This window comes from Coenobita brevimanus, chromosome 50 (genome assembly GCF_032717465.1).
Source record: "Coenobita brevimanus isolate Jiangsu-jjx chromosome 50, ASM3271746v2, whole genome shotgun sequence".
Lineage (NCBI taxonomy): Eukaryota > Metazoa > Arthropoda > Malacostraca > Decapoda > Coenobitidae > Coenobita > Coenobita brevimanus.
The window spans coordinates 39,436,233-39,457,351 of record NC_137003.1 but is presented as its reverse complement, the minus strand read 5'-3'; the positions used below and the strand labels follow the sequence as shown (position 1 = coordinate 39,457,351).

Sequence of the window (21,119 nt, the reverse complement as noted above, 5' to 3'; positions counted from 1 at the left end):
ACCAAGTAGTAAGGGATGCCTTCTATAGCGAGTTGAGGAGTGGTGGCTGAACAGGGAGCTGTAGACAGAGGCATTAATGAACAGTACAGAGCCCTCAAGAACAATTTCTTGAGAGTTACTGATGTAACATGCGGCTGGACAAGAGGACCACCAAGACATAAAGTAACTTGGTGGTGGGATGAGGGTGTAGAAGCTGCAATTAAGGAGAAAAGAAGGCTTTTCCGGGAATGGAAGAAGGGTGGTAGGAAAGAGGAATATTTGGCTGCCAAGCGTAGGGCTAGGAGAGAGGTATACAGGGCAAAGTCTGAGTCACAAAGACAATTACTTGATAACCTAAATCATGGGGAAAGGAAAAATATATTTAGGGTGGCAGGTCAGGTGAAGAGGGATAATCGGGATATCATAGGTGAGCAGTGTGTGAAGAATGATGAAGGAAGGATAGTGGTGAACAGTGAGGATATTAAAGATGCGTGGAGAGAGCATTATAACCGGTTGTTGAATGAGGAGTTTGACTGGGACAGGGAAGGTTTGGAGCCAGCAGATCCAGTGTCTGGCCCTTGGCCTTTGATTGATACTGCTACTGTGAGTGAGGCAATAGGCAGGATGAGGGTGGGGAAGGCAGCAGGTGTGTCTGGGTTGACTGCCGAAATGCTGAAGGCCTCAGGCGATATAGGGGTGAGTTTAGTCACTGACCTGATAAATAGGATTATTTATGAGTGTGTTGTCCCAGATGATTGGCTGAAGAGTGTAATTGTAAATGTGTATAAAGGGAAGGGTGATGCCCTGGAAAGAGGAAATTATGGAGGAATAAAGCTTTTCGATCAGATAATGAAGGTAATGGAGAGAGTTTTAGAAGGTATGATTAGAGAAAGAGTGAATATTGATGAGATGCAGTTTGAGTTTATGCCAGGTAGGGGGACCACTGATGCTATATTCATTGTTTGACAGCTTCAGGAAAAATATGTTGGGAAGAAAAGGGATCTTTATTTTGTTTTTGTTGATTTGGAAAAGGCCTTTGACAGAGTCCCGAGAGAGGTGGTGAAGTGGGCAATGAGAAAGCTTGGCTTGGAGGAGTGGCTGGTTAAGGTGGTTATGGTTATGTATGTGGGTACTCACACCCAGGTAAGAGTGAATGGGGATTTGAGTGATGAGTTTTCCGTGAATGTTGGTGTGCATCAGGGGTCAGTCTTGAGTCCCATGTTGTTTGTCATGGTACTTGAAGCCCTTTCATGTGACTTTAGAAATGCATTCCCGTGGGAGTTGTTGTATGCTGATGATTTGGTGTTGATTGCAGAGAACGAAAGGGAGGTGGAGGAAAGGTTTAGGAAGTAGAGAGATGGTATGGGGCACAAGGGTTTAAGGGTAAATGCAGATAAAACAAAAGTGATGATATCTAGGGTTGGTGGCGGTACTGTCAAAGACAAGGGAGAGTGGCCATGTGCCGTTTGCCACAAGGGCGTGGGAAGTAATTCCATCTTGTGCGGTGTGTGTGATAAATGGGTGCATAAGAGATATAGTGGTATCAGAGGTAGACTGCGAGATAATGCTGATTTTATGTGTACGGCGTGTCGGGGTGAGCAGGTGGAGATTGTCAGACGTGAAAGGATTGAACTTGCTGGTGACTCTCTTGAATGTGTGGAAGAGTTTTGTTATTTGGGAGACATGTTGTGTGCTGGAGGTGGGGCTGGAGCTAGCTCTGTGGCTAGGGTGAGAAGTGGTTGGAAGAAGTTCAGGGAGCTCTTGCCTCTCCTGACATTGAGAGGACTCTCCCTACGTGCTAAGGGGTCTTTGTATGCAGCAAGTGTTAGGAGTGTAATGCTGTATGGTAGTGAGACCTGGGCAGTGAAGGAGGAAGATATTCGCCAGCTCAGTCGTACAGAAATGACAATGATTTGGTGGATGTGCAGTGCGTCCCTGTGTCCAAGCCCTGGAGGGGCTGGGTTTATGATGGAAGAGTTGAGAGGTAGGGTGGGACTGGAGTGTATCAGTGTTGTGATGAGGAGGGGTAGATTGAGATGGTTTGGGCATGTGGAGAGGATGAGGGATGATAATTGGGTGAGGAAGGTGAGAAGTGTTAATATTGGGGGTGGGGTTATGAGGGGTAGACCGAGAAAGACATGGGACGAGGTCATTAAGTGTGACCTCAGGGTTAAGGGACTGAACAGGGAGGCTGAATGGATCATGCAGCGTGGAGAGCCGCCATTAGGTGACCAAGGCCGACACATGCAAGCATGTTGGAGCCTTTAAAAACGAAAATGAAAACTACAGGGGTACAATCACAGCATTTTTCCACTCTGCTGGCAGAGTTTCACTAATCCATGCCATCTTACTTATCTCCAGCAAGCACTTTATTCCGCTCTCTCCACTGCACTTAATCATATCTGCATACACCTCATCAACCCCAGCTGCATTCCCATTTTTCAGCTTCTTCACAGCACTCTTCGCCTGTGTGAGTGTCATGTTTGCTGGCTCTGCATTTCTTCTCTGCACACCCCCAAAACCAATCATGTTTACAGCCGCCCTGCTCTGTCTGTTCCCATTCATCAGGCTTTCAAAATACTCTTTTCATGTGATCCTTACTTCCACCCCATGGGTTGATAATCTACCACGTACATCCTTCAAGCCTTCACATTTCTTTCCGCTGGCACTTCTACATTTCCGCACCTCTTTCCAGAATAACTTCCCATTTTCAGAGTAGTTTGCATTCATTTTTCTTCCTAGATCATCATTTACCTCTTTCATTTTCCTCTTCACTAGTCACTTTATATGCTTCTTGCTCTCAATATATTCAGTTCTTATTTCAACTGAACCCCTGTCCTTTAACCACTCTAGCCACTTCTTCCTCTTTTCCTCCACTGCTGTCTTAACCTCTTCATCCCACCATGCCATACATTTCTTCTTTGTTGTTACTCTTTCCACACTACACACCGCTTTAGCATTCCTAACTAAACAGTCCCCATATGCATTCCACCGGCTGTCTAGATCCATTTCATTCTAATTCACTAATTCTAACTCCTCCCTTACTTTGGTCATGTATTCATCTTCCATTTTTTTTATCCTCAGCTTCTCGACATTCAGTCTTTCTCTCTGACTGCTCTCCTGGTCCACCTCATTCCCCTTAGCTTCATCTTGCATACCTCAATCAAATGATCTGACAGACCTCCACATGTTCTCTCACGGCCCTCATATCAGCAACCATTCTCAGCGTCCATCTCTCTAAGAGCACATAATCAATCAGGCTTCTTTCAGCACAATCTCCATTCCCTCTATACCATATATATTAATGTGCATCTTTGTGTTTGGAAAATGAGTTACAAATGCACAACCTCTTTTCCTGACACATATCCATCAGTCGTTTCATATTATCATTTTCTCCTGGTACTCCATTACAACCCATTATGTTACCCTCAGGACCAGTGTCTTCTTTTCCATTCATATCGCCCATTATGATCACTTTATAGCTCCTGGGCATTTCTCCCACTCCTTCATCCAGCTCATTCCAAAACTTGTCTTTCTCTCTCACCCTCCTGTCATCACACAGTGCATACGCCACTATCACTGCCACTTTCACCTTCTCATACTTGGACTTGATATACATTTATCTCGAGCAGACGCATTTGTAATCTCTCATTCCACTCTGCCACACCATATGCATCAACAAAACCTCTCCTTCCTTGCATCTTCTTTGCCCATTCATGCCCAATTTTATACTTTTCACACCCTCCCACTCCTCCACATCACCCCCTTTCATCTTTGTTTCACACAGTGCCATCACGGCATATCTCGCTCTCTTGAACACATTCACCACTTCCATCGTCTTGCTGTCCTCATTCATGTCTCTTACATTCCACATGGCCACGCGAATCTGCCCATTTGGCTGGGGCCCTGGGCAGGTATTGGGCCCTCCAAGGATCTCCAAAACATTTGCCATGATTAAGTACTGTAATTTTAGATAGAGGAATCTGGGGGACACTTAACCCAGCCAAAACCCTAGTTATATGGTTACCACGTAGCATAGTAAATGGTTTCCTGGGTACAGGAAACCATTTGGCTTGTCACTTAGTGTAGTGACGATAAGGCATCCCTACACTGAATGAGTGGATGATGGGAACCCATCTACCCCATCTCTAATGCATTCATTTATCACAGACACTACACAAGTTACATCCCATACCCTTGTGGCAAACTGCACATGACCACATTCCCTCTGCTTTGACAGTACCACTGCCAGTCTTAGATATCACCACTTTTGTTTTATCTGCATTGATGAGGTGCAGTTTGGGTTTATGTCAGGCAAAGGGACCACTGATGCCATATTCATTGTTCAACAGTTTCAGGAAAAATACATAGGAAAGAAAAGGGCACTATACTTTGTTTTTGATGATTTAGAGAAGGCTTTTGACAGAGTCCCTAGAGAGGTGATGAAGTGGGCAATGAGAAAGCCTGGGATCAAGGAGTGGCTAGTTAGGGTGGTTATGGTCATGTATGTGGGTGCTCGCACCCAGGTAAGGGACAGTGGAGATTTGAGTGGTGAGTTCTCCATGAATGTTGGTGTGCACCAGGGGTCAGTTTTGAGCCCCTTGTTGTTTATCATAGTACACCTACTTGAAGCCCCCTCACGTGACTTCAGAAATGGACTCCTGTGGGAGATGGTATATGCTGATGATTTGGTGTTGATTGCATAGAATGAAAGGGAGATGGAGGAAAGATTTAGGAAATGGAGAGGTGGTATTGGGCATAAAGGCTTAGAAATAAATGCATATAAAACAAAAGTGATGGTATCTAGGGCTTGTGGCAGTACTGTCAAGGAGGAGCTAGAGTGGCCATGTGCAATTTGCCACAGTGGCATGGGAAGTAATTCCATCTTGTGTAGCATCTGTGATAAGTGAGTGAATAAGAGATGTAGTGGTATTAGAGGTAGACTGTAAGGTAATGCTGATTTCATGTGTGCAGTGTTTCAGCGAGAGCAGATGGAAATTGAACTTGCTGGTGAGTCTCTTGAGTGTGTGGAAGAGTTTTGTTATTTGGGAGACATGTTATGTGCTGGACGTGGGGCTGGAGTTAGCTCTGTGGCTAGAGTGAGGAGTGGTCGCATAAAGTTCAGGGCTCTCCCTGTGTGCTAAGGGATCTTTGTATGCAGCATGTGTTAGGAGTGTAATGCTGTCTGGTAGTGAGACCAGGGCAGTAAAGGAAGAGGATATTTGCAGACTCAGACATACAGAAATGACAGTGATCAGGTGGATGTGCAGTTTGTCCCTGAGTGTGAGGCCTGGGGGAACTAGGTTTATGTTGGAAGAGTTAAGGGGTAGGATGGGACTGGAGTGTATTGGTGTTGAGATGAGGAGAGGTAGATTGAGGTGGTTTGGGCATGTGGAGAGGATGGGTGATGATGATTGGGTGCAGAAAGTGAGAAGTGTTACAGTCGGGGGTAGTGTTACAAGAGGTAGACCTAAAAAGATCTGGGACAAGGTCATTAAGTGTGACCTCAGGGATAAGGGACTGAATAGGGAAGCTACCAGAAATCGAGCAGCATGGAGAGCCACCATTAAGTGACCAAGGCTGACGTATGCAAGCATTTTGGAGCCTTCAAAAATGAAACAAAACTCACGAATCCATGTGCCTCCAATTCCTTAGTCTTTCCTTTGCCTCCTTTTCATTCTCTCCAACTAAAACCACGTCATCATCATACAATATCTCTCATGGGAGTCCATTTCTAAAGCATGTGAGAGCTTCAAGCACCTTGACAAACAGTAAGGGGTTCATGACTGATCCCTGATGCACACCAACATTCATGGAAAACTTATCACTGAAAACTCCATTCACTCATGTGGGTGTGAGCACCCACATACATAGCCATAACTACTCTAACCAGCCATTCTTTGACCCCAAGCTATCTCATTGCTCATTTCACTACCTCCCTAAGGACTCTGTTAAAGGCCTCCTCCAAATCAATAAAAACAAAGTAGAGCTCCCTTTTCTTTTCTGTTGGTACAGTAGTTCCTATATATTTTTCCTGAAGCTGTCAAACAGTGAATATGGCATCAATGGTCCCTTTGGACAACATAAACCCAAACCACATCTTAACACCTATCAAGTTTAATAAAAGTAATCCTGGTTAGTACCAACAATTAAGGAACCAGAAAGGAAGCTTGATCAATAACAGGAAGCATACAAGAATACCTGTGCATCTCTTCAGAATGTCATAATCCTTGTTATATGTTCAGCTACTTTGTTGTAATTTCGATGCATCATTTGAGCTGAATAAGATCAGATGATCCTCTTGTATATGGCTGTCTCATAACTGGTCATATCTTGCAGTCTGTGATTCATACTACATACTGTAATAAATCTCTTATGTACCCCCTCCCCTACACAAACACCGTACAATATGGAGTACAGGAATTTTAGAACTTTTGTTTGGGTCACTACTCACATGATGTCATGTCAGATAGGCTGATGATTGATTTGATGCTGACATTGATACATGTCCTCATTTTTGCAATTTTTAACGTCAGGTTCATAGAAGAGTTAACTCTCCTACCGGAGAATCCAAAGCGTGTGGAAGGAAGACGGGAGTTACAGTACAAGCGAGCAACAGTTGGTGGGGCTCATCACCCACCAGGTACACATCATCCCCCACCAGCAGCCACACAGACTACTCCTCAGTTCCTGGCTTGCCTGCTAACTGGGTCATTGAAGAGTGCACTTCAACAGCATGCACTACATGAGCGAGGTGGCAATATTGGTAAGTTCCTACATATATGTGTGTCTACCCATAAGCCAATCTACCAACCTACCTATCAGCTAATCTCTCTCTCTCTCTCTCTCTCTGTATGTGTATAGATTGATAGATAGATAGGTAGGTAGGTAGGTACACACGCATGTGCAAAATTAATCATATCAAGTCATGCTATTCTTCCTTGTAAGGAATCCCAGTACTGAGGTTGGCTATGGTATAGCAGATGTTTCTGTGGGATGAGAGATAAGCCAAGCCAGAACCAGCTCATTGTTTCCCAACATTTGCTGGAAATCATTGTGAGAAACGAAATTTGAGGTGTGTATGAAGATTCGTACATACAGTATGTATGAGCCTTACCTTGGACTTTGTATACTTGTGGCAGAGCATCTTGTGATAATTATGTAGCAAGATGTGTGTATTAAGCTTGTAGCCATCTTCACCCATAGTAGTATCTCCCATGGTCAATTGTAGCCATATACTGTATATATATATGTATGTATATACTGTGTATAGATAGATAGATAGATAGATAGATAGACAGACAGTCAGACAGATATATATATATGTGTGTGTGTGTGTGTGTGTGTGTGTGTATATATATATATATATATATATATATATATATATATATACTGTATATATATATATATATATATATATATATATATATATATATATATATACGGTCTCACACAGTACGCTTGATCACAGTGCGCGAATCGCTTAGTACACGAGTGGCCAAAAAGCATAATCATAAAACTTTGAATGCGCGAGTTTAGCCCACAATACGCGAAGCAGAGGCAAGGAGTGGCCCAAAACCACTATCTTCCCAGACTACGTGATGCCCCCTCCCTGCATGACGTACCCAGCGTGACATTAGAGGCTCATGGGGAAGGTGCTCAAGAGGAGTCTACAGTAAGATCTCACCAACTGTGTACAGTACAGGTTTCTCCCTTCAAGATCTCACCAATTACGACTTCAACAATTTTTTCGGTAATAACGATATGTTAGAATAGATACCCAGTTTCTATAATAACTTTTAGATTCACTTGAATAATGGTTATTTTGTGAACACCAAGTTTTTTTACTGCAAATATGTCCATAACAAGATGAGGAATGAAACAGACAAACAAGAGATGAAGGAAATTGCCAAAAATATGAGCAGAAGCAAGGAGGAGGATCCTCCCCTCACCACCTCCCCTGACTCGCCCGCCGCTGTCCCCTCCACCTCCACTGCCCCACCTTACTCACCAGCTGCCTCTCCCTCCAGTTCCACAGCCCCACCTGACTCACCTGCTTCACCTGGCATACCTGCATCTCCCACTACAATGACAGTTGCTGAATTCTGGAAGAAATATCACATTCGACAGACCACAAATTTCTTCATCAAAGCCTGGAATAATGCAACATTGGCAACCATTAAACACACATGGTGTGGCTGGTACGACGGAGACACTCTAAATGTGTTGCCGCGCCTCGGAACCTCTGCTGTTTAAGTCCATCAGACCTGTCTTCTACTGTTTTTAAGGTGACTGACCATATTTTTGTTATTTTAGCTATATTTGTAGTATATGTCTTAAAAATTTTTCCCTTTATTATATCTCTAAGGTTAAAAAAATATCAAGGTTTGACGGGGTCCTGCCCATATGGTATTTTTCCCATAAGATTATGTATTCACAGTACGCGAAATCACAGTGTGCAGGGTCGTAGACTGCCCATCCACTCGCGTACTGTGCGAGCCCACTGTATATAAGTTTGTATGTGTGTGTGTGTGTGTGTAAATAGATAGATGGACAGACAGATATACCAAGTAAATATACAGTATATATATATAAATATACAGTATATATATATATATATATATATATATATATATATATATATATATATATATATATATATATATATATATATATATATATATATATATATATATATATATATATATATATATATATATATATATATATATATATATATATATATATATATATATATATATATATATATATATATATATATATATATATATATATACAGTACAATCCCAGATATAAAGGAGCGTTGTGGTGTTGATGTGGATGTGATAGGAAGCGTTATGAGGAACACACTGAGGTGGTTTGGCCATGTGGAGAGGATGGAGGGTGAAAGACTGACGAAGAGAGTGTATGTGAGTGAGGTGGAGGGGGGAAGAGGGAGGGGGAGGCCGAGGATGAGATGGAGGGATGGGGTGGAGAGGTATATGAGAGAGGGGGGTGTGAGTTGGGAGCAGGGCAGTGAAATGGCGGGGGACAGGGCGACTTGGAGGCGATTTGTTTGTGGCCACCCCAAACGGGATTGAGGCGTCTGGCAATAGATAGATAGAATAGACAATCCCAGTTAACCGGGTGGCTTGGGGAATTTACCTTCCCGGTTACAGATTTTTCCCGTATTTCTGATTTTCAAGTCAAATCTATACAAAGGCTATCACAGCAGTAAATACAGTTCAGGTACTCACCAGTCACATTAGGGGTTACTCTAAGAGATTCCGCCTTAAAAACTGCCTTGTAAACACACACCATGGTCATAACGCACGTGCATCCAATGTCTAGCAATTTGCAGTACTGCAAATTGCACCAGTCCATTGTTTACCAAATTACTGTATTCATTATATGTACTGTACTCATAAAAATTGAAAAATAAAATAAAGAAATAAAAGCTTGAACATTTATTAGTGAACTGATGATGTGTTAAGACTGCACTGTAGAATTATCACGACACCTGTGCCCCCACGTGAGTTTTGTTTACATTTCTGACCCCGACTGTTCTTCTTCTTCCCCACCTGACCTCCATCACTCCACCCCTCACCCGCCACTCAGCTGTTTTGCAGAAAATAAAATAAATGATGTACGTATGAAATACAGGCATATTATTTATTTATTTTTCTTCCAACAAAGTAAACTTTCATTCCTATTAACATTTATATTCAGCCATTAGTGTTTTATAATGTTCGCCTTTTTCAAGTCTGTTGCATATGTCCAGCTTCTGTTTCAAGGTAAGCACGATACGCTTACGTTTAGTTTGCACTTTAGGCATTTTGGAGTGTACAAATTACTGTCTATCAGAGGAACACAATAGCAAGAGAGCTTGTTTACTGTCTGGTGGCAAAAAGCAGACTGGTGATTTTTGGAGAGTGTGGAGGATGACTGAATTCAAGTAGGGGAAAGAGGGGGAGAGGAGGGGTGGTTAAGAGGATTTGCTAGGGATTTACATTAGCCGGAAATGCCTTCACCTCACTTTGTCTGACTTCACCCAGCCTCGCGTGACACGATCAAACGGCGGTTTGGCGGTCCATTCAAATTGGCGCACAGTTATAACTTACTGACATTTTTACCAGCCCTTGAATTTTCCCGTTTTTCTGAGTATTCCGTTTGTCTGGATACTGGATAGCTGGGATTGTACTGTATATATATATATATATATATATATATATATATATATATATACAGTATATAAATATGTTTACAGTGCTTCCTCCTGTAACACAGTATCGAGTAACACTGATTTGTACTTACATGGTAACCTACAGTTTGACCAAAAAATATATACCGCAGTCACAAATAGATATACCGCGGCGAGATGTCGGGCTTCGAAGCTTTCAGATGGCCCGCCAAAAGTCAAATGTCGCGCGTGATGATGTCAGGCAAATGGTGCACTGTGATTGGTCGCATGACATCACTTTCACATGTACCCCCATTAGCCACTAGGGGCATCCTACATGTTTTTCAGTGCTTCCACCTCATGGCTGCATCTCACGTGACTATACCCATGGCACAGAGCATTGTCACCAAAGCATCATGCCTCGCAGCTGATTAGAACCCACCAACAAGCGACCCGCTATTGCTGCCACCACCACCACACAGCACTCTAGGGAGGTGCAGTCTGTCATCAACTTTTGGAAGTCATTCAACATCAAAAACAGAGTGGACACCGTTGTTGAAGCCTGGAATGAGCTGACGCAGGCCACGGTGCATCATGCCTGGCGCAACATTTTGCATGGTTTGCCAGGCCACCGTTTTGACTTAGAGACCAAGCCACAGAGTGTTGATGCAGTGGTTGACACAGCAGTGGAGGCAACAAGGAGAGTCCCTGGTATGAAATAACTCAGCGCTGCTGACATGCAGGAGCTTCTTGTCCCAAACCCCACCGTGGACACCGAAAAACTGTTGGACCAGCTGCAGAAACACAGTGAAGAACAGGGAGAGCCAGAGGAAAGGCTACCAGGTGGGATAGCAACGAGCACTCTGAGAGAAACTGTGGAATGGTACGAGAGGCTCACCTTCATCACCAACCAGGACAGAGATGAGGACCGAGCCGAGCAAACTGCTTCTTTAGTGAGCAGTGATATGAGGCAGTACACAGAGATGTTTAGGGCAGCAGAAGATGCTCACAGACCTTTCTGACTTCATCATGAAACTTCACAACAACCATCCTCTGGTGACAATTCAAGCCCGGAAGACAGTGCTGAACCAGACGAAGAGGTTATGTCCATCGTTTCCACCATGGACTTTGAAGGGTTTGACTCCAGCAATGAAGGGGACCAGCCAACCACATCTTGACACTAACAATAGAGAATGGGGTCTGGGGACATTGGAAATAGCGAGTATGGCCAGCAGAGCCAGTCAGGTTAGTGACCTAAACTATTTTCTTAATATCTAGGAACCTTCCTTATGTATTTTCAATAACTTTCTGTGCATGAGTACCAGAGTGAATGTCAGAAGGGTGTTTTTTGGAGGGTTTGGGTGGGATTTGGGGTGAAAAAGGTGACTTTGGAAAATGTCCAGTCTAGGCTAGCCCTTTATGATGGAAACACATGGAGCGTATACCGCAGAAGAATATACCGCGGCATGTGGCCAGTCTACATTACCTGTGTTACAGGAGGAAGCACTATATATATATATATATATATATATATATCTATCTATCTATCTATCTATATATATATATATAATATATATATCTATATATCTATATCTATATCTATATATATATATATATATATATATATATATATGCATAATTTGGAACCCTTTTAGTTGGGATTATGCCCAAGTCGGCATGGCATATGATATTTGTTGATGAAAATAATTTATGTTTCTCAAAAAAACTTGCAAAAATTCTGGAAAAAACTCCCCTTAGTTGTAAAAGTTGTCTAATGGAAACCCAGTTTCAGCATGGCGCACTAGGTTCATCATGTTTAAGCCTGTGAGGGCCCATCGTCCACCTCCCACCACCCAAGGCACTTCCCACCTCAGTCAAGCATCTGCTACCACCCATGTTGATGCTCTTTCATGCCCACTCCCATAGTGACTCTGGGTTCTACACTTTTATTCATTACTAGCATGGCTTCCAAGGCTCCTTCAGGCAGGAAGGAGATGAAGCTGAAGACTCTGAGCTTTCAAGAGAAGCTTAAAATGTTAGAATGGATCGATGCTGGTGCCTCTATGTGTTCTGTATGTGCGGAGTTTAATCCAAGCACATTCTATAACATAAAAAAGAGCAGAGACAAGATTTGTGCTCATGCCCCAACCACAGAAACCCCCATTAGTGTGAAGAAAATGGGAAAGAGGATCAAGCCAGCAAAGCATGTAAGTCTGGATGCCTGCATCCGTAAGTGGTATAAGCAGGAACGTGTCATTGGTGTTCCTGTTATAGGAGCGGACCTCCAAAATGTGGCAAAGAAGCTGGCAAAACATCTTATAATTGAGAATTTCCAGGCAAGTTCTGGGTGGCTTTTCAAGTTCCAAAGCCAACATTGCCTGGTCGACAGCAAATTCTTAGGGGAAAGTGCGAGTGGAGACTAGAAAGCTGTCGAGCCATTCTGAAAAGAACTTGAAGGAATAATGGAATTGTCGGACCTCCTCCTTTCACAGCTGTACAATGCTGATGAAACAGGGTTGTTCTGGAAGTCCATGCCAATCGAACACCTAGGCAAGCAGACAAGAGAGTCACATGCCAGGTAGGAAGGTGGCAAAGGATCATATCTCCATTCTTTGTTGTGCCAATACCAATGGGTCCCACAGGCTGTAACCAGTGGTGATTAGCAAGGCACGCAAGCCTAGGGCCATCAAGAATATTTTAAACAAACTCCTGGTCATCTACTGGAGCAAAATGACTGCATGGTTTACCAGGGAGCTGTTTAGGGAGTGGTTCTACAGCTATTTTGTACCTGCTGTGATCAGTTTTCAGATGACTGAGCTGGGCATCCCCAAGGAGACTGTAAAGGCTATCCTCCTCCTTGATAATGTCCCAGCACATCCCAGTGAAGAAGAGCTGGAGGCCCATGGGGACAGAATCAAAGTCATGTTCATGCCCCCCAACACCAGCTCCTTAATTTAACCAATGGACCAGGGATTGATCGAGGCCACCAAGCAACACTACCACAACAGGTAGATGGGGGAGTGCCTTGTAGTAACAGAGGATGAACAAGACAAAGAGGAGGATACCAGGGGGGCACGATCACTGGGGAGTTTCAAGGCCTACAGTCTACACTGTTCAGCTAGGCTGATGCCTGGAATAGTCTACAGTCCTCCAATCTCACCAATGCCTGGAACAGATTGCTTGAGGGAACTATGTAGAGGTCGACTTCAGTGGGTTTGGCCCCAAGGACTTTGTGAACACTGCTCACAGGGGTGGTGAAACTGCATGTTATTAAGTGGCTTGAAAGTGATGCTCAGGACCTGGGCAACCACAACCAGAGCAAGGCAGAAATAGCCACCACTGTGACAGAGGAAGCTGCTGCTGCTGGGTGGGGGGGCAGTAGTGACAGTGAAGATGACAGTGAGAAGCCCCCAAAATGAGGCTGTCACAGCTCTATTTCCAGCTAGGTAAAGCCATGGAAGGGTTGATGGAGTATGATGGCTTCAAAAATTATTACCTCACCCTCAGAGTTATCAGAGCTACTGTCATCAAGAGACAGTATGCCTCCCAGAAACAAAGACATATCACTGACATTTTGTAAGCCAAGGCCAGTAAAAAGGAAGCCACAATCCTCCACCAGCAGTGAATCAACATGTTGCCTCTTAAGCAATGTGTCCTCAGAGTTGCCTGCACAAATTTTCTGCAGTGACTCTGACAATGATTAATATTGCATACTAAAGTGCTTTACAGTAGTGATTAAGGCCCATATATAAAGTGTATATAAAGTGTAATTGTGTTCTTAAGGCCTGTATATAAAGTGTATGGCAGTGCAATTGTGATTATGGTTAGAAAATGTTGCACAGAAGCAATCATGTGCCCCCCTACCACCTCTGTATCCTTCCACAATGCTCTCATTATGCATGGATTACACCCTCTGCAAACATGGTAAGTAATTTTTTTTCTGGTTAGTCAGGAGGCCTCATTCTTTTCCTGTCAGAATTTCAGTGAAGTTGGAATGTCCTCAGCCTGTATTATTCCAACTTAAAGAGGTTTTACTGTATATACAGTACAATCCCAGTTAACCGGGTGGCTTGGGGAATTTACCTTCCCGGTTACAGATTTTTCCCGTATTTCTGATTTTCAAGTCAAATCTATACAAAGGCTATCACAGCAGTAAATACAATGCAGGTACTCATCAGTCACATTAGGGGTTACACTAAGAGATTCCGCCTGAAAAACTGCCTTGTAAACACACACCATGGTCATAACGGACGTCCGTGCAATGTCTAGCAATTTTCAGTACTGCAAATTGCACCAGGCCATTGTTTACCGAATTACTGTATTCATTATATGTACTGTACTCATAAAAATTGAAAAATAAAATAAAGAAATAAAAGCTTGAACATTTATTAGTGAAATGATGATGTGTTAAGACTGCACTGTAGAATTATCACGACACCTGTGCCCCCACGTGAGTTTGTTTACGTTTCCGACTGTTCTTCTTCTTCCCCACTTGACCTCCATCACTCCACCCCTCACCCGCCACTCAGCTGTTTTGCAGAAAATAAAATAAATGATGTATGTATGAAATGCAGGCATATTATTTATTTATTTTTCTTCCAACAAAGTAAACTTTCATTCTTATTAACATTTATATTCAGCCATTAGTGTTTTATAATGTTCGCCTTTTTCAAGTCTGTTGCATATGTCCAGCTTCTGTTTCAAGGTAAGCATGATACGCTTACGTTTAGTTTGCACTTTAGGCATTTTGGAGTGTACAAATTACCGTCTATCAGTGGAACACAATAGCAAGAGAGCTTGTTTACTGTCTGGTGGCAAAACGCAGACTGGTGATTTTTGGAGGGTGTGGAGGATGACTGAATTCAAGTAGGGGAAAGAGGGGGAGAGGGGGGGGGTTAAGAGGATTTGCTAGGGATTTACATTAGCTGGAAATGCTTTCACCTCGCTTTGTCTGACTTCACCCAGCCTCGCGTGACACGATCAAACGGCGGTTTGGTGGTCCATTCAAATTGGCGCACAGTTATAACTTACTGACATTTTTACCAGCCCTTGAATTTTCCCGTTGTTCTGAGTATTCCGTTTGTCTGGATACCGGATAGCTGGGATTGTACTGTATATATATATATATATACAGTAAACCCTCGTTATACGATGGGGTTCTGTTCTTGAAAACCCCATTGTATAGCAATCCAATGTATAGTGAACCTGTTATAACATGTAGTCAATGGGGATACGTTCCCAGACCTGCCTAAACTTGCACATTCACACACCTTAACACTCACATACATGAAATATCCTTATGTTTAAACATGTAAAGTAACACATTAATAATGAATAAAGAGGGGATAAACATGAAAATAACAGTATACAGTAGTTCTTACTATTACTTAAGTAACTAGGATTGTTGATGTCCCCTCCGAGGCTAAGGGACAGTTAGGGCCTCACAGCCCTCACTCATCACTGGCAGAACTGGCTGACTGGGCAGGGCTGGCTGATGAGTCTGGACTGGCAGATAAGACTGGGCTAGCTGGCTGGGTGGAGCTGGCTGATGGGGCTGGACCAATCGATAAGACTGGGCTAGCTGGCTGGGCAGGGCTAGCTAATGAGGCTGGACCGGTGGACAAGTGTGTGTGGTCTAATGCCGACAGTGTGAGGACGTTTTTGTTGCATTTGCACATTCACTGTTCACTGAGCCGCGGATGATCCATCGTTGTTGCAAATCGTTCCCATTGTATAGTGGGCATAGGGTACTAAAATTTTGACATTGTATGAGAGAAATATCGTACAATGAGGCATTGTATAATGAGGGTTTACTGTATATATATATATACATATATTGTATATATATATATATATATATATATATATAAAGGCTGTATATATATTTAATTTATAAAGGCTCTAACATGTTTGCATACATCAGCCTTGGTCACCTAATGGTGGCTTTCCATGCTGCGCAGTCTCTGGCAGCCTCCCTATTCAGTCCCTTCTCTCTGAGGTCAAACTCATTGACCTCATCCCAGGTCTTTTTCGGTCTGCCTCTTCGCAACCTTACCCCCAGTGTTCACATTTCTCACTTTCTGCACCCAGTCTTCATCCCACATGCTCTCCACATACCCAAACCATCTCAGTCTACCTACCCTCATCACAATACCAATACAGTACACTCCAGTCCCATCCTTCCTCGTAACTCTTCCATTGTAAACCTAGCCCCCTTAGGCCATACATTCAAGGATGCACTGCACATCCACCAAATCACTTCCATATCTGTACATTTGAGTATGCAAATATCCTCTTCCTTTACTGCCCAGGTGTTACTACCATATAGAATTGCACTCCTAACACATGCCACATACAAAGATCCTTTCGCATGGAGGGAGAGCCCTGTCATTGTCAGGAGAGGCAACAGCTCCCTGAACTTCTTCAAACCACTCTTCAGTCTAACCACCCCCACCTCCAGTGCATAATATGTCTCCCAGGTAACAAAACTTTTCCATACACTCAAGAGACTTACCAGCAAGATCAGTCCTATCACGCCTGACAGGCCGCACATGCTCACCCCAATATACCACACACATTAAATCAGTATAATCTTGTGGTCCACGTCTGATACCACTACATATCTTACGCACCCACGTACCACAAACATTGAACAAGATGGAATTACTTTCCATACGCTTGTGACAAACCACACTTGGCTACTCTCTCTCTTCTTTGACAGTACTGTGCTGCCACCAACCCTAGATACCATCTTCATTGTTTTATCTGCATTTACTCTCAAGCACTTGTTCCCCGTACCATCTCTCCACTTCCTAAATCATTCCTCCACCTCCCTTTCATTCTCTGCAATCAACACCAAATCATCAGGATAGAACTTCTCCCACAGGAGTCTGTTTCTGAAGTCATGAGAGGACTTCAGGCACCATGATAAACAATAAGGGGCTTAAGACTGACCCAGATGCACACCAACATTCACGAAAAACTCACCACTCAAATCTTCATTCACTTTCACCAGGGTGCGACCACTCATATACATAGCCTTAATCACTCTAACCAGCCATTTCGTGATCACAAGCTTTCTCATTGCCCATTTCATCACTTCCTTAGGGACTCTGTCAAAGGCCATCTCCAAACCAACAAAAACAAGTACAGCTTCCTTTTGTTTCATATATATTTTTTCTGAAGCTGTCGAACAATGAATATGATGTCAGGGGTCCCTTTTTCTGGCATAAACCCAAACTCTATCTTGTAAATATTCACTCTTTCTCTAATCCTACCTTCTAGAACTTTCTCCATTACCTTCATTATCTTGTTCAAAAGTTCTGTGTCTTTATAATTTCCTCTTTCCAGGGCATCACTCTTTCCCTTGTACACATTAACAATTACAATCATCTGGGACAATACACTCACATATAATTGTATTTATTATATATATATATATATATATATATTATAAGAGGAGGCCGTAGCATGGGTCAAACAGGGTAGTACTCCCGAGGGGAATGGGAATGCTGGTGATAGGGAGAGCTGGAGCTCGTGTTTCATTAGCTCTCTAATCATCCCCCTTTGCTGACCTTTTCATTGTGACAGTAAAATGGAGAGTAGACCAGCATACTCTCCAAAACATTGCCTCTAACTATCTATGCACTACACCACATGCACTTTACATTTCACACAACGTATCCCACTACGTTACAGGGGTTGGCGCCAGTAAGGGCATGCAGCCAGAAAACTTTGCCCCCGCTACCTAGTGGCGGACTTCTGGGGGGAGGCGTGGCAGGGGTTCCACAGGCGTAGATTGTGGGTCCAGGGCGAGATGGGGCTCAGGCCTGTGCTAGAGGGTACAGGGCATTGCAGTTCCCAGGCTGCCGCTTCCGCCCAATAGAGAGGGGCCCGAACCTGGGAGTAGCGCCCCAGGAGGCTGCCCTATCAGTGGGTGTATAATGGCGGGATAGTTGCAGTGCCAAGGCGCGCTTGGAGGGTGTCCCTGCAGCTGTCCTGGCAGGGTGCCCCGAGGCCACTACCACAACCACTGGTAAGCTGGTGGGCTAGGGGTCCCAGATCCACTGCCTGGACCTGGGACTGTGCAGTGAGTGGGACCTGTGCTGTGTCTGTCCCCATTTATTAATACTGAAGATGACAAAACAAAATAAGTTTCAAAGCAAGCCTGAGGACAGTAAATCACCTATGGGGATGAGGGTGGGTTCATGGAATGTGGGAAGTTTGAGGGGAAGACCGGGGGAAGTCGTTGAGGCATTCAGTAGGAGGTGGGTGGATGTGGCGTGTTTGCAGGAAGTACGGTACAGGGGTGGATCAGCCAGAGAGATTGTTGGGAAGGACTGTTGCTATAAGTTGTTTTGGCAGGGGGGGACAGACGGATATGGAGGTGTTGGTGTGATGGTTGCGGAGAAATGGGTGGAATATGTTATGAATGTTTTGAGAGTAAGCGATAGGATATTGGTAGTGAAAATTCTGTTGGGTAGAAAGGTAGCTGTGATTGTATTGGCATATGCACCACAGGCAGGATTGGATGAAGCAGAGAAAGATAGATTTTGGGATGATTTAATACAAGTAATGGGTGGTATGCGGGATGATGAGATAGTGATTTTGGGAGGGGACTTAAATGGTCATGTAGATGAAGCAGCACAAGGTTATGAAGGAGTGCATGGGGGATGTGCATATGGTCTAAGGAATGCAGAAGGGGAGAGGATACTCGAGTTTGGGGAGGCAACGGACATGATTGTATCCAACACATATTTTAGGAAAAGAGTCTATCTATCTATTGCCAGATGCCTCAATCCCGTTTGGGGTGGCCACAAACAAATCGCCTCCAAGTCGCCCTGTCCCCCGCCATTTCATTGCCCTGCTCCCAACTCACACCCCCCTCTCTCATATACCTCTCCACCCCATCCCTCCATCTCATCCAGTAGGTTAATTATGTATGAGTCTGGGGGAAATAGCAGTCAGATAGATTATTTTCTGGTTAGGAGGGCTGATAGGAGGTTAGTGAGGGATGTTAAAGTTATAGGAAGTGAGGAGTGTGTGCAGCAGCACAAACTATTGATTTGTGATATGGTGCTTAAAGAACAAGTGATGAACAAGAGGACTTATGTACCTAGAAGGAAAATATGGAAGCTGAAAAACCAAGTAGTAAGGGATGCCTTCTATAGTGTGTTGAGAAGAGTGGTGGCTGAACAGGGAGCTGTAGACAGAGGCGTTAATGAACAGTACAGAGCCCTCAAGAACAATTTCTTGAGAGTTACTGATGTAACATGCAGTTGGACAAGAGGACCACCAAGACATAAAGTAGCTTGGTGGTGGGATGAGGGTGTAGAAGCTGCAATTAAGGAGAAAAGAAGGCTTTTCTGGGAATGGAAGAATGGTGGTAGCAAAGAGGAATACTTGGCTGCCAAGCATAGGGCCAGAAGAGAGGTATACATGGCAAAGTTTGAGTCACAGAGACTATTACTTGATAACCTAAATGATGGGGAAAGGAAAAATATGATTTTTAGGGTGGCAGATCAAGTGAAGAGGGATAATCGGGATATTATAGGTGAGCAGTGTGTGAAGAATGATGAAGGAAGGGTAGTGGTGAACAGTGAGGATATTAAAGATGCATGGAGAGAGCATTATAACCGGTTGTTGAATGAGGAGTTTGACTGGGACAGGGAAGGTTTGGAGCCAGCAGATCCAGTATCTGGCCCTTGGCCTTTGATTGATATTGCTACTGTGAGTGAGGCAATAGGCAGGATGAGGGTGGGGAAGGCAGCAGGTGTGTCTGGGTTGACTGCCGAAATGCTAAAGGCCTCAGGCGATATAGGGGTGAGTTTAGTCACTGACCTGATAAATAGGATTATTTATGAGTGTGTTGTCCCAGATGATTGGCTGAAGAGTGTAATTGTAAATGTGTATAAAGAGAAGGATGATGCCCTGGAAAGAGGAAATTATAGAGGTATAAAGCTTTTAGATCAGATAATGAAGGTAATGGATAGAGTTTTAGAAGGTATGATTAGAGAAAGATTGAATATTGATGAGATGCAGTTTGGGTTTATGCCAGGTAAGGGGATCACTGATGCTATATTCATTGTTCGACAGCTTTAGGAAAAAAATATTGGTAGGAGAAGGGATCTTTGTTTTTGTTGATTTGGAAAAGGCCTTTGACAGAGTCCCGAGAGAGGTGGTGAAGTGGGCAATGAGAAAGCTTGGCTTGGAGGAGTGGCTGGTTAGGGTGGTTATGGCTATGTATGTGGGTGCTCACACCCAGGTAAGAGTGAATGGAGATTTGAGTGATGAGTTTTCCGTGAATATTGGTGGGCATCAGGGGTCAGTCTTGAGTCCCACCTTGTTTATCATGGTACTTGAAGCCCTTTCACGTGACTTTAGAAACGGACTCCCGTGGGAGTTGTTGTATGCTGATGATTTGGTGTTGATTGCAGAGAACGAAAGGGAGGCAGAGGAAAGGTTTAGGAGGTGGAGAGATGGTATGGGGCACAACGGTTTAAGGGTAAATGCAGATAAAACAAAAGTGATGATATCTAGGATTGGTGGCGGTACTGTCAAAGACGAGGGAGAGCGGCCGTGTGCAGTTTGCCACAAGGGCGTGGGAAGTAATTCCATCTTGTGCGGTGTGTGTGATAAATGGGTGCATAAGATATGTAGAGGTATCAGAGGTAGACTGCGAGATAATGCTGATTTTATGTGTACAGCGTGTCGGGGTGAGCAGGTGGAGATTGTCAGATGTGAAAGGATTGAACTTGCTGGTGAATCTCTTGAGTGTGTGGAAGAGTTTTGTTATTTGGGAGACATGTTGTGTGCTGGAGGTGGGGCTGGAGCTAGCTCTGTGGCTAGGGTGAGAAGTGGTTGGAAGAAGCTCAGGGAGCTCTTGCCTCTCCTGACATTGAGAGGACTCTCTCTACGTGCTAAGGGGTCTTTGTATGCAGCATGTGTTAGGAGTGTAATC

General features: G+C 43.7%; 1 protein-coding gene across 1 annotated transcript in view; it reads left to right on the top strand.

The window, feature by feature from the left end:
• LOC145399811 (rho GTPase-activating protein conundrum-like) overlaps positions 1 to 21,119 on the top strand; it is a 234,665-nt gene that overhangs the window by 210,776 nt on the left and 2,770 nt on the right. Inside the window, exon 16 of the mRNA XM_080272372.1 lies at positions 6,516 to 6,745. Coding sequence (XP_080128498.1) covers positions 6,516 to 6,745 — 230 coding nt within the window. The remainder of the gene's footprint in view (positions 1 to 6,515; positions 6,746 to 21,119) is intronic.